At 34.8% G+C, this 13286-nt stretch overlaps 1 protein-coding gene across 2 annotated transcripts in view; it reads left to right on the top strand.

The window, feature by feature from the left end:
- Positions 1-4799, top strand: part of LOC149790594 (N-acetylneuraminate (7)9-O-acetyltransferase-like) — a 139145-nt gene extending 134346 nt beyond the window's left edge. For both annotated transcript variants that reach the window (XM_089972693.1, XM_089972690.1), the window contains one exon: positions 43-4799. In XM_089972693.1, the coding sequence (XP_089828819.1) occupies positions 43-300 (258 nt within the window). In that variant the 3' untranslated portion in view covers positions 301-4799. The remainder of the gene's footprint in view (positions 1-42) is intronic.
- Positions 4800-13286: the final 8487 nt, after the last annotated feature.

Below are 13286 nucleotides of genomic sequence, written 5' to 3'. Positions count from 1 at the left end.
GTGTCAATTTCTAATCATGTCCTTTTTTTCTTCTTATTTTAGTTATTTATATCCCAGTACCATATATGGCTGGCAGCAGATACACATGGAGTGTTAGTCCTGATTCCCAGCTATCCAGTGTTGAACATCATTATTACCAGCTTTATATTCATCTGTATCAGCCATGAAATTGCCAAAGTTACTGCAGTTCTTAGTAAATATGCAGTTCCAGATGAATGGAAAGCTCTGTTACGAAACATTATATTGTGTATAGCAGTGCTATTACCTATTTGTATAACACATGGTGTGTTTGATTTGTGATCCAAGACATATTTATATTACACATGGCATGTTTGATTTGTGATCCAACACCTATTTGTATAACACATGGAGTATTTGTGTGATCCAGGACCTATTTGTATAACACATGGTGTGTTTGATTTGTGATCCAAGACCTATTTGGATAACATGTGGAGTATTTGTGTGATCCAGGACCTATTTGTATAACACATGGAGTGTTTGACGTGTGATCCAAGACCTATACATGTGGAGTGTTTGAATTGTAATACACATTGAAGTCATGAATTGTGACATATGACATTCATTTTAACTTGTGATGACCCATGTTTGACCTGTGATTAAATGACACGCATTTAGCTTGTGATCACATACAAGTGCTAGTCTTGTAATTAAATTGTGTATATTATAAACAAATAATGTGATATGTATATTCATTATGAGCAGCCTGTTTGCAGTATACAATAAAAATGAGCAGCTTATATGCAGTATTTTAATAAATGTTAGTAGCCTGTATGCAGTTATGAGTATGAGCAGCCTGTTTGCAGTATTTTAATAAATGTTAGTAGCCTGTATGCAGTTATGAGTATGAGCAGTCTGTTTGCAGTATACATTAAAAATGAGCAGCCTGTATGCAGTATTTAATAAGTGCTAGTAGCCTGTATGCAGTTATGAGTATGAACAGCTTGTATGCAGTATTAGTAGCCTAGATCAAATTTGTTAAATTTTAAAATTTCTTAAGTTTTACTTATAGAGGGCAAATAGTCTTGTGTAAAAGAGGACATGTCTCCATCACATTTTCAGAAATGTGTATCAAGTTTTTTGCAGTTTAAATTGGCTGCATCATATTTTACAGATGTTAGCTTTGAAGGCCAAAGATTAACATATGACCTGAATTTCTTGTTTCTCAGAGTTCTGTGATTCTGTAAAGTTTTAATTCATGTGTTTACAGTTGTGAGTGTGGAAAGGGGAAGTCTTACAGTCATCCTCTAGTTCATCTGTTCTTCTGTCTGGCACTTGCTAATGCAACTAATCTCCAGATTTTAGCATGTTAAATATTACTGTCAGCACCTAAAGATCCAAGTATCAACAAATCATATTGCTTCCAAAACATTTGAGTAACTGCTCTTTTGTCTTGTGACATAACCCATTGCTTGACACAGTATTTTTGTGTACCCAACATTACAATGAAACTTGATATATATATATGTTATGGTTTTCACCTGATGATACACACACCTATAATAAATTACTTTGTTCCTATAATTCAATGATTGTATGACACAATCATATTAGCATAACTAGTCCCATATTTTGTCTTGCGCTTTTATGGATCATTGTAAAAATTGGTACCTTAAGATGCACGTTTAACAAATGTCCATGTTCTTGGATTTTTGTAAGAGTGATTGCCCTTTTTGGCTTTGAGCTGTATGCAGTGTATGACAAAATGTTGTGAATGCAACTACTCTTGCAGTTTTAGTGACTGAAGTGAAAGTTTGTACACATTTTGACCATGAGTGGAAGATATGTATGTAGACAAGTTAATTTACTTGTACTATCTTCAGACGAGTTATTGTACTATCTTCAGACGAGGTATTATACTTGTATTATCTTCAGACTAGTTATTATACTTGTACTATCTTCAGATGAGTTATTATACTCGTACTATCTTCAGACAAGTTATTACACTTGTACTATCTTCAGACAAGTTATTATACTTGTACTATCTTCAGACGAGTTATTATATTTGTACTATCTTCAGATGAGTTATTATACTTGTACTATCTTCAGACAATTTATTATACTTGTACCATCTTCAGACGAGTTATTATACTTGTACTATCTTCAGACAAGTTATTTTGGCATGTAGGCATTTCATACCCATAAAGCTTCTTGCATAATATACATTCTGCATTATCAAATTTTGTTTTTATTACTAAATACAGTAACAAACTTTATGATCTTACTAGAATTAGTAACAAAGGAAAGATCCATTGGTCTTTCATGTTATTTTTTTTTGTCAAGGAATTCAACTCAATTTGAATATTGACTAATTTCCACTATGGGATTTTGTTGTGATGCAGTTGAGATGCAAGTACATTCGCAGTTGCAAATTACGCACCATTTCTCCTCTTTTATTTTAGTTTGATTGTACAAGTTCTGACACACTTCACAATATATTATTGGTGGCTTAGGCAGCAAGAGATGGTCATTAAGGTGGAGAACCATATGCTGTTGACCGGAATTTAACTTTAATAATCATGAATGCACCTGAAGCCAGGCTCATGTAAAGCAAAGACAAAAGCCTCAGGAGCCCCGAGTGGCCGAGTGGTCTAAAGCGCTCTCCGTTACGGATCACTGCCATCTCACCTCTGTCTGTGTGGGTTCGAGTCTCGGATTCGGCTAATGTTGGTATGTGAGAAAGCTTGCCAGTAGCTTCTCGTGGGTCGGTGGTTCTTTCCGGGTTTTTTTTGGGTTCTTCCTCCACCATTAATACTGGCCGCCATGTATAGCCTATCGTGTGCTGAAAAATGGCGTTAAACCCTACAACAACAACAACAACAACAACAAAAGCCTCAAACTGCAATGAAGATTGAAATCTAATAATAAGAATTATGTATACTGCTTTGTTTAGGTATTAAGGCAACATATTTATGTACATTTTATTATTAGAGGATGAAAAAAATATATCTTCTAATTTAGCTAAGGAATAAAATAATTTAACTTCATAATATTTTTTGAGTTTCTCTAACTTTATTCATGGCCTTTTAGGCCACAAAAAGTGGCAGGACACGTAACGTTGCTGTTGTCCATTTATCTGCCTGTCCAGGTTGGGTTTTATGTTTAGGCCTGTATGGTGTAACATCTGTATTCTATGTACAAATTTCTAGTGATGTCAGAGTAGATAACAGCCATGATTACCAGTATAACATCTGTATTCTGTGTACAAATTTCTAGTGATGTCAGAGTAGATAACAGCCATGATTACCAGTATAACATCTGTATTCTATGTACAAATTTCTAGTGATGTCAGAGTAGATAACAGCCATGATTACCAGTATAACATCTGTATTCTATGTACAAATTTCTAGTGATGTCAGAGTAGATAACAGCCATGATTACCAGTATAACATCTGTATTCTATGTACAAATTTCTAGTGATGTCAGAGTAGATAACAGCCATGATTACCAGTATAACATCTGTATTTTATGTACAAACTTCTAGTAATGTCAGAGTAGATAACAGCCATGATTACCAGTATAACATAGGTGATAAAACCATTCAACTTTTAAATGTAGGCTGTTTACCTAGAGGTAGAGGCCAACTTCAGATTGATCTGTTTGAAAATGTGAATGGCCTGACTATAGCATTTTTGAGTACATGTCCATGATATTAGGATTTGTCAACCTTTGAATTGGGTTTTAATTGTTCAGTGGCCTGACTATAGCATTTTTGAGTACATGTCCATGATATTAGGATTTGTCAACCTCTGCACCTTTGAATTGGGTTTTAATTGTTTATGCACGACTCCATTATAAATAAATGATATGACTTAAAAATATAAAAAAATAACATACAAGTGTTACTTTATAAAAAGCCCCCCCCCCCCCATTGCCCTTGTATAACATGTACTTGTTCATAATACATTACTTAAACCAATGTTTATTATGCCAATAGTGATAGATCAGGGGATAAATGGAGAGCAGGGGAGAAGCTTAGATTTAGTTAAAATGAATGCGGGAAATAAAAACTTTTAAGTGTCTGGCTTTCCACAAGTATAGTTTAATTTAAAAAGCCTTTTTTTAGACATGACTAAACAAATTACTTTTGGGTACAAATTGGTACCATTGGTATTTTTAGTAATTGGTACCATTGGTATTTTTAGCAATGATAAAAGCATTGTATCGTGATCTTTGTGTATAACTTATTTAAGGGTTGCGTATAAAAAAAACGAGCCTAATTTTAGCTTTTTCTTATTGTTCACTGCATCGAATGGGTGAAAGGGACATGATTCACAGAAATATGCAAGTTTATTTGCTTTGTCACATCAAATGGACAAAGGGAACATAGAACCAGCAATACAAATTATTTGTTTTTATTGTCTAGTCTTCTGTTGAGCTTTTACTGATGCTTTCAAGAGAACCTTTGTCAGGCAAGCTTCCAAATCATTTGATATACATTCCACAGGAGCAAACTAACATATATTGTATTTATTATAACCTTTGTACAGATTAATATATCTATTTAAGACAAATTTTACAATGTATGTTTTATATCTGTTTGTAAAATTTGCATCAAGTATGCATGTGAATTGTTTTGAGTAATGATGATTTAGTTTTAGTTAAGCTTTGGATGGAACAAAAAATATTTGTAATCTTATAATAATAATTTATTATTTCTTGCTACAGTGTTACAGTACATGCATGATAATGACTGAAGATTGTTTACATTGTAAGAAGAATTTATGTAACTAATATAGGGATGCTTTCCTACCCAAAATTAAATTGCCAACATATTCTTACTTTATATTGATCTTTTTACTGTTTAATAAGACCACCAAGCAACCAGATTATCCACCCCATTATTTAGACAGCAACAGGCTGTCCACCCATTATTTTGATATCAACAGACTGTCCATTTCTTTGTGTAGATATGAGCAACATCTAGCTATGATGTCGTAGCCTCAACTTGATTTGTTGTGGTTGAGGCTACGAACTGATCCCATATCATGTAATGGAGCAAAAAAAATCATCACTAAAGTCAGAAAAACAAACAGTGTAGAAATCAACTACATAAGTATAATCATGTTGTGAAAGAAGTTTGGCTTATTTTGACTTTATTAAGCCCTTACACGATAAAATAAATTGGCATGGTTACTCTAACCTTATCCTGTCCACCATGACAGACAACGCAAGACTCTCGCCGTGACCTCTTTTATACGTAAGGCTTGCCAGAACATATTTTGGATATTCTACGCTATATTATTATCAATCAAGTGCGAATAATCGCTTCTTGGTTGAATTTCAAAGTTGCCGATAAACCGTATTTACTTTTAATGCGCAGATTTTCTGACCCAAACGGCGCCAAATTTTTACTACGATTTGTTTACATTTCCAAATAAGGCGTCAGTGTCCTAATATGGTACACAAACAAACGAGGCTGAGAACGGAAGTAATCATTATTTGAAATAACATGGCGGACGATCTAAACGAAAATATCGGCTGAAAAAAGTAAACGAGATTTTACAACTATTTCTACAATGATTTTCGATACTTCCGGTATTAAATAAGAGGACTACTCTATTTATTGGATTATATGCAAGGAATGTGTTTAAAGTGTTATTATTAGGCTAAAAGAGCGCCGGGTGTGATTCACACCCGGCTTGCTCCATTAATACGTATATGCTCATGTTAGTACCCTGTCCACGAGGTACGAGTAAGGGTACTAATATTAGTACTAGAGCAACGTCCAGCCCGTAATGTATGGATATGGTAGCAAACTGTACACCACTTTTTATAGCAACCTCAACAAACTATCAACCCTTTATGAACCATTATCAACAAACCATCCAGCCCTTTATGTATGGATAAGGTGGCAAACTGTACACCACTTTATATAGCAACCTCAACAAACTGTCAACCCTTTATGGACCATTATCAACAAACCATCCAGCCCTTTATGTATGGATAGGGTGGCAAACTGTACACCACTTTATATAGCAACCTCAACAAACTGTCAACCCTTTATGAACCATTATCAACAAACCATCCAGCCCTTTATGTATGGATAGGGTGGCAAACTGTACACCACTTTATATAGCAACCTCAACAAACTCAATCCTTTATGAACCATTATCAACAAACCACCCAGCCCTTTATGTATGGATATGGTAGCAAACTGTTCACCACTTTTTATAGCAACCTCGGCAAATTGTCAACCCTTTATGAACCATTATCAACAAAACATCCAGCCCTTAATGTATGGATAAGGTGGCAAACTGTACACCACGTTATATAGCAACCTCAACAAACTGTCAATCCTTTATGGAACATTATCATCAAACCATCCAGCCCTTTATGTATGAATAGGGTGGCAAACTGTACACCACTTTATATAGCAACATCAACAAACTGTCAACCCTTTATGAACCATTATCAACAAACCATCCAGCCCTTTATGTATGAATAGGGTGGCAAACTGAACACCACTTTTTATAGCAACCTCAGCAAGTTGTCAACCCTTACATACCAGTATCAATAAACTGTCTCCCCCCTTGTGTATGATTAGGATTCATCCACTGATGTGGAGCTGCTATGGTTGTTCAATTGTAGATCATTGGACATGTAATCCTTTGATCATGGTTCAGTACCCACCTAGGCCAGCCTGAGTTGACAGGCTTGGTGTGCCTTAGCTGCTATTTCCTTGGCATGGCATAACCAAGCATGTTTTTAAAGCCCACTGATACCAGCAAACTGCTGACCCCTTTATGTACCAATTGGCTTTTTCCATACACTGCCATCATATTATACATGCACTGTAGTTGGAACACTGATTTTGTGATAATGAAAAACTTTATGTATATTCACTGTAATATACTTTGCAGAACTTTAAACAAGCATATTTTCCATTCCACATTTTTTCTCGCATAACATGAATTTAAAAACATTAGTTGTCAGAGATTTTAGTTTGTTCTTTAGTTGTTACTTGCTTTTGTACATTTTCTTGCAAAGTGCTTCAGTAACTAAGGAAAGTTTAGTGTGTAAAGTGTTAGCCCCAAGGTGGTGTTATTTCAGTTACCTATATGTGTGGCAGTAAGGTATATCACTTAAACACTTTGAGACTTGAGATGTTATGTTTATAATTTGATTGATTCCACTGTTTTGTGTGATATCAATTGATGTTTTATGATTGCAGCCACGTAATAGCATTAACTGGATAGAATGCCATAATTTTGCATTAAGCTTTTCATAAATGCCATGTGGGTGGTATTAAAAAAGAGGAAAGATGTAGCTTTACAGTGATAGCAAGTAATATGGCCAAAGTTTTGGCTTTTCAGAGATGCTTTGTAGTGTGGCAAAGGATTTAGCTATACAATGATGCTATGTAGTGTGGCAAAGGATTTAGCTATACAATGATGCTATGTAGTGTGGCAAAGGATTTAGCTATACAATGATGCTATGTAGTGTGGCAAAGGATTTAACTATACAATGATGCTATGTAGTGTGGCAAAGGATTTAGCTATACAATGATGTTATATAGTGTGGCAAAGGATTTAGCTATACAATGATGCTATGTAGTGTGGCAAAGGATTTAGCTATACAATGATGCTATGTAGTGTGGCAAAGGATTTAGCAATACAATGATGCTATGTCTTCAAAATATTTAGCTTTACAGTGATGCTATGTAATGTGACAAAACAGTATCTTTACAGTGCTTCTGTGTAATGTGGCAAATACATGCTATCATGTGTCCACAATCCAAGAAAACAATCTGCACATCTTCCATACAAATACCACATTCTGAAAAAACAAATTTCCAATAACAAATGAAGAATACAACCTGTCAAAACAATACAGTTGTCTGAACTTATTACAATAAGATCTGTTTAACCAAATAGATACATGTCTTTTCAAATGCATTCTGTGGGAAGAATGTAACAATGTTCAATATGAAGGCAACATAATTGCAGCAATTTTCAAACTTCTCAAATAATAAACAATCTTAATGTAAAACATTACCAACTGAAAAGTTAAAGTATCTGAAGCAATTGTATTAGAAAGGCAAATTGCTAACGTTATTAGTAAGGGATAGCATTTGCAAACATACAAACACACATAAAATTTTTTCTACGACTTTCATGTCTTTTCAATGATAGCTTTTACAAGACTCTTGATTACTAAAAGTATCTCCTTATGCATCCTCTCTCAGCTTCTTCTGCCTTCCTAGTATTTTGATCTTCGGTGTCAGTCTTAAGCATGTCTACAACATGTGCTGAGTGCGACCTTCTATCTCGTTTTTGTTCAGATTTGGGCATTTCTTTGCTGCTGCTCTTTTCCGCAGTTTCATCATTATCAACAGCTCTTGCCCTTTTCAAAGAACTGTCTTTGACTTTTGGCATAACATTTGGATCATCTCCAAAAATGTTGTCCAGCTCTCCTTCATATTCATATGTCTTGGGATTATTTCCACTCTTGCTGTTGTGATCCTTAACATTTTTTAGCCTCTAGTGAGTCATCCCTCTCCCTGAAACTTGGATCACATTGGCCTGCATGCTGGATGCAGTTTTTTCCCACAATATCTTCCTCCTCATGCTACCCGATTTAACTTTCTCCTAATACTTCCTATACTCTTGTATGAGGAAAGGTGTTGCTTCTTTACTCCAATTACCTTTGTCAGCAGCAGATATTGTGCTGGAATCTCTTTCTGTCTCTCCTTCTATCTGACCACGATCTGTTAATGAACAAATTATAATACAGCATTTGCATCAAGCGTAATTATCAAGAAAGTGATCAGTAAAAATGGAACATCCCAAACATTTAATATACAGTGAATTTTACTATTCATGTAAATATTTATAAAGCTTTAACACCATACGCACTGTTGTGCTTAAGGAAATGTTTACTTATAAAATGTGTATGTGACCCCCAAAATCTTGCAGTTCTCTTATATTTACTGTAGGTACATGTACAACACCATGAAAAATGTTAAGTTTTTATCAGTTAATCGTTAGGATCATTTCTGGATTCAGGATTTCATTTTAATCTTCACTTGCTGAACATTCATTGTGTGCATCAAACCATGTCATGCATGTTTTGAAGTACAGTGTATTTCTTTTGTTTGTATCCTTGTTGATAAAATGTGTCCCATGGAAGAAATTATAAATAAAATAAACCTATTGTCAGAAATAATCTGTTTTCAAGAAAGAAATAAATAAAATAAATATACTAAATATTAACATATATATGGTTCAACTTCACCAGCAAATTTAAGACAAGAAAGTCAGGAACATTTGGGGTATATGTTCAAATGACCACAAAATTTAATCAGTATATCCACTGCTGGCACCTATTGTAGTTTTTGTACATAGTATTAGTGCTATCTAGAATATATATATATATATATATATATATATATATATATATATATATATATATTAGTCCTAGAATGTAAGATGTAGCACATGTTATTTATGTTTTGGTGCTACATTCTAGGATTAATATACATAGAACTTTTGAATCAGACTGATACTCAAGGCGAGATTATACTATTTTAGTTTGCATACTGGCATTAAACTAACTATATAGGTCAAGTGTTTATTTTAAAGCCAAAATGTTGGACTTGGTATCCTGTTCAGTTAATTTAACAAGCAACACTGTTGAAGCACATTTATCATGCATGGTCAGTCTTTTTCAGCTGAACTTTTTCAAGCATCAGCATAACTTTTCCTAACATTGCCAGCCAATTTTCAAAGATTAAATGTTAATGATATCTGCTCTTTACTCCTTTGCATCAGTGTTCAACTGCAGCCTTTAAAGTGAAAAAATGCACTTTGCAACCTCTATGTGTACATTGTGGAAGCCATCTTTCTTGCGTCATTGTGCTGCCTGTACCACCTTTCAGCTTTCACAGTAGGAACACATTCATAACACTGTTCGAAGTTATTCTATTCATGTTCTAAATGTGTTGGACGTTCTGGACAGCCAAGCAAGTTTGCCCCTAGTTTTAATTTTCTTTGTGTTCTTTGTGCACACAGACTTGAAAGGAACAGTATAATTCAAATCAGATCTTGATAATTCTCAGATGATATATTCAGTAACTGGCCTGTTTAAAGATACAAATCCAGACTTGTTTAGCTCTGATAAATATGAAGGATCCATACTGTTATGTTTCTTCCATGAAGTAACAAGTATTAAGGTTTAAAATGTCAGAATTTCAGTGTTCTTTACCAACTTTTCTCTTGTTGTTGAAACCTCACAAGTTCACATGTGACTTGAAGGGCCCTGAACATGTTTAATGTAAGTCTTCTGTTGGTGATAATGAAACCATCTGACTTGCTTGGAAATCTTGTGAAAATGAAATTAAGGCATAGGAATGGAAAGTACTTGCATATCAAGTTAAAAAATTTGTACAAGTGGGTGAGCTTATGGAGAGAATATTACAATATTTTGTCATTGAGAAGATATATTTCCATTTTTTTATATATTAAAAATGTTTACACCTTTTTCTATGTTAAGTTTTCTTTACTCAGAGTCTGATAAGAGTTGATAAAATGTTTTCAATTTATTTAATGTGCATTAGTATGACTTGCTGCCTTTTGAGTGTACTCAATGTGCATTTGTATGACTTGTCGCCTTTTGAGTTTACTCAATGTGCATTTGTATGACTTGTCACCTTTTGAGTGTACTCAGTGTGCATTTGTATGACTTGTCGCCTTTTGAGTTTACTCAATGTGCATTAGTATGACTTGTTGCCTTTTGAGTGTACTCAATGTGCATTTGTATGAATTGTTGCCTTTTGAGTTTACTCAATGTGCATTGGTATGACTTGTCACCTTTTGAGTGTACTCAATGTGCATTTTTATGACTTGTTGCCTTTTGAGTCTACTCAATGTGCATTAGTATGACTTGTTGCCTTTTGAGTTTACTCATTGTGCATTAGTATGACTTGTTGCCTTTTGAGTTTATTCAACGTGCATTGGTATGACTTGTCACCTTTTGAGTGTACTCAGTGTGCATTTGTATGACTTGTTGCCTTTTGAGTGTACTCAATGTGCATTAGTATGACTTGTGGCCTTTTGAGTTTACTCAATGTGCATTGGTATGACTTGGCACCTTTTATGAGTTTGCTCATTTTAATAGTGAACCTTTAATGCCCCAGCTGGTTGCATAAGCAAATTGTACTTATCTTTTATTTGAACAATTTCATGAAGGAATAAATAAGAATTAATGTAACTGTTGTCACTGGTTTTTTATTATCTCCTGGTCAAAGATCAGAAGGGTTTATCTGTTGTCCGTGGTCTATCCCTCCATTAGCACAAGTTTGTGATTGCTACTCCTAAACTACTTGCAGGATTGCCATTACACAACACAGACATGTTAACATGGGGTTTTTCACTAAACTTGTTTGGTCTGGTTGGTCTTAAAATAAAACAGTGCCAAACTTACGTCCAATACAGCATTTACAGTGGTCATCTTGAAAATATTATGGTCACTACTCCTGAATTGATAGTCATGTCAACATGAGTTTTTACTAGAAGGCTTCTTCTGTCTAGTTTGTCCTAAGTGAAAATGATGCAAATTGGAAGTCCAATACAGCCACTACATTGGACATCTAGAAAATCTTATCTGCCTGATCAGATCAGAAAGTCATATTGGCATGGTTTTTCACCAGACAGTTTTCTATGACATCTAGTTGGTCCTAAATTAAAAATGATGCCAGTTGGAAGTCCAATATAGCCACTACATTTGACATCTAGAAAATCTTATCTGCCTGATCAGATCAGAAAGTCATATTGGCATGGTTTTTCACCAGACGACTTTCTACGACATCTAGTTGGTCCTAAATTAAAAATGATAACAGTTGGAAGTCCAATATAGCCACTACATTGGACATCTAGAAAATATTATCTGCCTGATCAGATCAGAAAGTCATATTGGCATGGTTTTTCACCAGACGACTTTCTACGACATCTAGTTGGTCCTAAATTAAAAATGGTAACAGTTGGAAGTCCAATATAGCCACTACATTTGACATCTAGAAAATATTATCTGCCTGATCAGATCAGAAAGTCATATTGGCATGGTTTTTCACCAGACGACTTTCTACGACATCTAGTTGGTCCTAAATTAAAAATGATGCCAGTTGGAAGTCCAATATAGCCACTACATTGGACATCTAGAAAATCTTATCTGCCTGATCAGATCAGAAAGTCATATTGGCATGGTTTTTCACCAGACAATATTCTACGACATCTAGTTGGTCCTAAATTAAAAATGATGCCAGTTGGAAGTCCAATATAGCCACTACATTTGACATCTAGAAAATCTTATCTGCCTGATCAGATCAGAAAGTCATATTGGCATGGTTTTTCACCAGACGACTTTCTACGACATCTAGTTAGTCCTAAATTAAAAATGATGCCAGTTGGAAGTCCAATATAGCCACTACATTTGACATCTAGAAAATATTATCTGCCTGATCAGATCAGAAAGTCATATTTCACCAGAGGACTTTCTACGACATCTAGTTGGTCCTAAATTAAAAATTATGCCAATCTAATGTTCAATATGGCCGCTTTAGTAGCCCTCTGATAAACCTTGCTTTTACTACTCAACCAAATGGATAGTCATATCATGGGCATTTCACTAAAAGACTTTTTAAGTCCAGCTGGTCCTAAATAAATATGGTGCTGACACAGTGCCCAGTATGGCCACCACAGTAGCCATCTTGAAAATATTCAACTCCTGAATGGACGGTCATATCCAACTAAAGATTTTGCTCAACAGCTTCTTATGAAATCTAGTTAGTCCTAAATGGAAATTGTGCCATGCAGTCAATATGCGTACCCCAGGCTGGGATGAGATGGGGGGCATCATTTCTTGGAATCTGCTGTATTTTCATTCTGTGGATGTTGGATGACACTCAGTTGCTGTTTTATCCAGTGCCAACTTACAAGGGCACCCCTTGTGTGTGTGTGTATGTATGTGTGTGTAAATGAAAATTTCCTTGACCAATGCGATTGCCACAAGGGTCATCTTAAAAATGTCACTAATTCTTGCAGATCATTCTTTAAATTATCATTGTGATCTTACCAAAAGACTTCTTACTATGTCTAAATGGAAATGGTACCAATTTGATATCAAATATAGTCACCATGGGACTAATAAAAATCTTGTCATTTCTCCTCCAAAATGGAAAGCCATATCAACATGGCTTTTCCCATCACAAGACTTAGCATGATGTCTTGTTGATTGTAAATGAAAACAGAGCTAATGTGACATCCAGTATG

The sequence above is a fragment of the Sinohyriopsis cumingii genome, chromosome 10, assembly GCF_028554795.1.
Source record: "Sinohyriopsis cumingii isolate HCF-2022 chromosome 10, ASM2855479v2, whole genome shotgun sequence".
Taxonomy (NCBI): Eukaryota; Metazoa; Mollusca; class Bivalvia; order Unionida; family Unionidae; genus Sinohyriopsis; species Sinohyriopsis cumingii.
This window is presented reverse-complemented; position numbering and strand designations above follow the sequence as displayed.